Genomic DNA, 4,527 nt, shown 5'->3' on the forward strand with positions numbered 1-4,527 from the left:
TTTACGTATTTCTCTGTACGAATTCGTTATAGGCCAACGCTCCTCCGGGAATTTTAGTGCCGGCACCAAATCCACATCTAACTTAAACCCCTTAGATCTATTTTCAATAAACAAAGTCTTCGCCGGACCACTTTCAGACTGCCGTATAGTATACGGCACGCCGCCAGAATAAATTACCGGTGCGACGCCACAGTTAAATGAATTCAAAGCCTTGTCCACAACTCCTTTGAACCAGTCTGTAAAATTTGAGCGGAGCAAAAATTCTTGTCCATCGCTCCACTTATAGGCTGCTTTGTTAATTTCCCAGCCATCTCGCATCATAAATTGCTTGTATTGAGTTCCCATCCTAAGCTGCACAAATCCTGCCTCTTTTGGCTCCAGGATAATATCGCTATCTTTCGGGTTGTTCCGGTGCTCCTTCATGTTCAGAGGAAGTCCTATTACAATATCTACATCAAATTCGTCTGGTTTATTGATGCGAAGTCGATCGTAATGGCTTCCTGCCACTACTACCTAGAAAGTAATTAGAAAATTGGTGAGACTTAAGATTTTATTATAAGTATTTATTTTTTGTGTAAATATTACACAAAATCTGAATAAACATACAGAGTTAGTCAAATAGAAAAAGAATTTCTCAGTACCTTTCTGTCACTACAAAGTTAAATCAAAAAAGTATACATTAGCATAAATAACAGAAAACTTCGTTAGTTGATGTCACATCAAGCTGGCACTTTGGAGCATTCTTATCTTAAGCAACATAGAGTTTAATTTAAATTTTAAGTGTGAAACTTGACGAGTACAATAAGAAACTAGGTCACAGTCCAAATAGCGACAAAACAAATCCGCTATGACCTTTTAAGAATATAAATAAATAAAAATCATTTATTTCGGATGTCTATGATCCGTATTCTTAAATTATAAAATTAGTTAACGACTTTAGAAAATTCCTAATAAAAAATAAAATTAACATCAAAAAATTAAAAGTTAACATCTATATAACAATCAAAATTAAATATTAAAATCTAAATCACAAAATAAAAAGCATAAAATTAAAATAAGATCAAACAATAATTAAATTAAATAAAAATAATAGTGTCTTAAAACAACAACTTTTACTGTAGTATGTAAGACAAATATGGTAAGTCCACACAAACGTTGCAGTGTGGCTTGTATGTGTGCACGCCCGCTGCGCACAGTGTATGTACGCACACATTCGTATAATCTCGCGTGCATTCGTTTTGCACAGAACGGGTCATCACACGAATCATTAATTATTATTATAGAATTGATGCGGTCACTGCGGTCGCTCGGTATTTAAAAAATAGCATCAGTTTAGACGTGTTTATTGTTGTTTGTGGTAGTTTGAAGTTTAAATAAGAGTGACTCAAATTCAGAAATGTTCAGTATTTCATTAACTGTTTCCGTGGCCGAACGGTTACCATGCTGGTCTGCCATGCAGAGGTCCCGGGTTCGATTCTCGGGCCGGGAGAAATATTTGTATGGCCTACATTTATTTCTCTCGTGAGTTTGGGTGTAATTTGTGGTTGTCTATGTGTGTGACCACACGTGACCCGCGATACAGGGATTTCTTAATGCGAGGATATGAATGTGTGCGTTATTATTATTTCACAATCATACTTCATAATCAAGATACCAATCCGCGTCGTTGATATAAAAATATTCATGCGTAAGTACCTACTACTGTTAACAAAGGCTATTTCAATATAGCACGAGAATATTGTGATGAACATCTTAATTTTTTAACCGACTTCAGAAAAGGAGGAGGTAGTAGATTTTTTTCTATGTATGTTACGCGATAACTCGCGATAATTTGTGACCCGACTTTGATCATTCTTTTTTTGTTGGAAAGAGTACCTCAGAAGCTACCGCTTCTTTCCATTCCATTTATTTGGAAGAAAATGTCCCACCTGTAAGGGTGGCAAACTAGCGGATGAATCCGGTTTCGTTCATTTTCCGGTAACCGATTTCAATATAACTTGGCGAATAGATGTAATTCCACGAACTTTTGAGGTCGGTTTTTTAGTACTGTGTACTGAGATTTATGTTTAAAAGCTATAACAACCTTACCGAAGTGTAGGCATTTACGCACCGTACAAGCGGCCCTACTTTTTTTATGCTATTTAGTGACGAACAAGCTCTTATTATACCATGGCAGAATCGAAGAGTCTACCTAATATTAAAGCAGTGATAGCCTAGGGCGAAAAAGGTTGTCTTCGACAGAAGTCGAAAGTCCCGTCTGGTGACACGTGCCTGCGACTTCACACCAAGTCCTTTCGAATCACACAGAACACCATCGTGACAAAACCTGTCGAAAACTCTGTCAAGATTCCAGCCCGCATTGCGCGGCTTATGAGTACTCCTCCTCGTAAATAACCTCAGTACAGAGTACTAAAAAAACTAACCTCAAATGTCATTCGTCCCCTAGTTTACCACCCTTAGAGGTCGAATATTTTCTTCAAATTTCAATTGGACCATTTCTGAGGTACCCTCTTTCCAAAAAAAAAAGAATCATCAAAATCGGTTCACAAATGGCGGAGTTATCGCGTAACATATCTACGTACAAAAAAAACATACAGTCGAATTGAGAACCTCCTCCTTTTTTGAAGTCGGTTAAAAAGACCTGTGGCCAATAGCGGAATGGGAAAGTAATATTAATAATAAGGTATGTACGTTTACTTACGTTGCTGGAATATCTCGCAAAGTAAGGGTCCACCTTCTTCATCTTCTTGTGAATTTGGCCAAAGATATCGGTGAAGATATTGTAGTACATTTCGAAGTCATCATCTTTCAGGGCAATGTAACGCACGTAGATGTCATGCAGGAGCGCGTTTATATTGTTTATTTCTGGGCTATCGGGTATTTTGCCACGCGGAACTCCTCTGCCAAAATGACAAATCATTTGATTAAGTATTTTTGATCAGTTTGCATTTGATTTCATATAATTCTTACGTTTTAAAAATCAGTGATATGGAACAAGCACATAGAAAAAATTGTAACGTCTGCCGGTTCGCTCCGTAGCTCAGTTGGGTGGAAGAGAATCAGGCACGTGTATGTTGAAGGCGTTGGTTCGAATGCAGTCGGATCGATGGAACTTCTCTTTGTGTACGGTCTTTGCATTACAATTATAACAAATTAATGGTAATTTCCCAAAAAATTATTTAATATCATGGTAGTAAAACGTCGTGATGTTCAATAAACTTAATCTTATTTACAAAGCTTCTCAATTTCTCACAGATGATCTACATTAAGTACATTATTAATCCATATATAATAATAATATTATTATATAGTATAGTGTATATACACATACATACATTACATCCTATATAGTAGCGAAAACGAATGACTTATCTGAACTCTTGGGTTAAGAGTTTGATCGTTTTAACAAAAATTAAAAAAGACTATTTACCTTCTGCTTCTCTGAAATGTACTTGGAGTAACCTCCCTACCAACTGATGCATTGGAACCGTTTGACCTTGTATCACTCGGTGGTGTGCGGTTGCTTTGACTCGAGGCACCGCCACCAGAAGTACCTTCTGGGCTATTTTTACGGGAGGATAAATAAAGCCCTGCACCGGCGGCGATTAAGGCTGCCCCCGCTGCAATTGCTCCCCACCAACCTTGTCCCTCGTCCGGATTGTTACCGTTGTTATTTTCTCGATTATTCCTTCTGTTATCGGCCATTTTCAAACCTGAAGAAATATCAACATAATGATATGCCTACTTATGTATAATATTTTGTGCAATGTGATGCAAGCCGATTTGGACAAGCGCCCGGGTTTTTAAGGGCACCTTAACTGCGCTTTTTTTAACGCTGGATTTAAATCGGATTAAAACCCATTAATGCCGTAAGCAGAGGGCAAAAGCTATTTACAACTAAATATTTGTTGTAAATCGAGTTTTGTTCAAATTTAAAGGTATTATTACAAAATGTTTATTACTTTCTGATTTAAAAGGTTCGATTTGCCTTTCTATTGAATCGATTCGCTTGAAAATAGCATTAAAGTAAAAAAAAAATCGTTAAATCGAATGCACTTGAATCGATTTCATAAAAATCCCATCGTAAATGTGTGGTCCTTAATAGTGAGGATTGCAAAGTGGGTATTGTGTAGAGTTGCCTCGTTTTCGTCTAAAAAACAAATAAAACTGAAAAGCTGACATTTACGTTCAAATGTTGATTATTGCTGATGTTACACTTTTTAACTCTAGAACTGGGACCGTACCATGAACTCTTATTACTATTCAGTTGAGGACCTAAAATGAATCGTTGTGAGACAGCGCTACATGAAGTGTATATCACCATCCCGTTTCTTTGTCGTTACGAATCTATACTGAACTGTAATAAGAGAGTTCATGGTAAGATCCCTGGCAACATTATCTAGATAATACATTTTTTCTTTATATTTACGAAATTAATGACTAGTCATTTTTAAGCAATTTTATACAATGAAACAAAACATTGTTGTTTTGTTGGCCCTATCAAAAGATAATAAGCTGTTAATTTTT

The 4,527-nt window shown here is 36.6% G+C and overlaps 1 protein-coding gene across 1 annotated transcript; it reads right to left on the reverse strand.

Annotated features, from left to right (window-relative positions):
- Positions 1-6: 6 nt before the first annotated feature.
- Positions 7-3,708, reverse strand: LOC113233993 (the record flags this gene model as incomplete). The annotated part of the gene is made up of 3 exons (XM_026469221.1): positions 3,431-3,708; positions 2,702-2,900; positions 7-513 (listed from the first exon to the last, which is right to left on the reverse strand). Coding segments are annotated over exons 1-3 (981 nt in total), but the record flags the coding sequence as incomplete, so codon positions are not given.
- Between the last annotated feature and the right edge of the window lie 819 nt (positions 3,709-4,527).

The sequence above is a fragment of the Hyposmocoma kahamanoa genome, unplaced genomic scaffold (genome assembly GCF_003589595.1).
Source record: "Hyposmocoma kahamanoa isolate Upper Pololo Valley unplaced genomic scaffold, ASM358959v1 80234, whole genome shotgun sequence".
NCBI classification, from domain to species: domain Eukaryota; kingdom Metazoa; phylum Arthropoda; class Insecta; order Lepidoptera; family Cosmopterigidae; genus Hyposmocoma; species Hyposmocoma kahamanoa.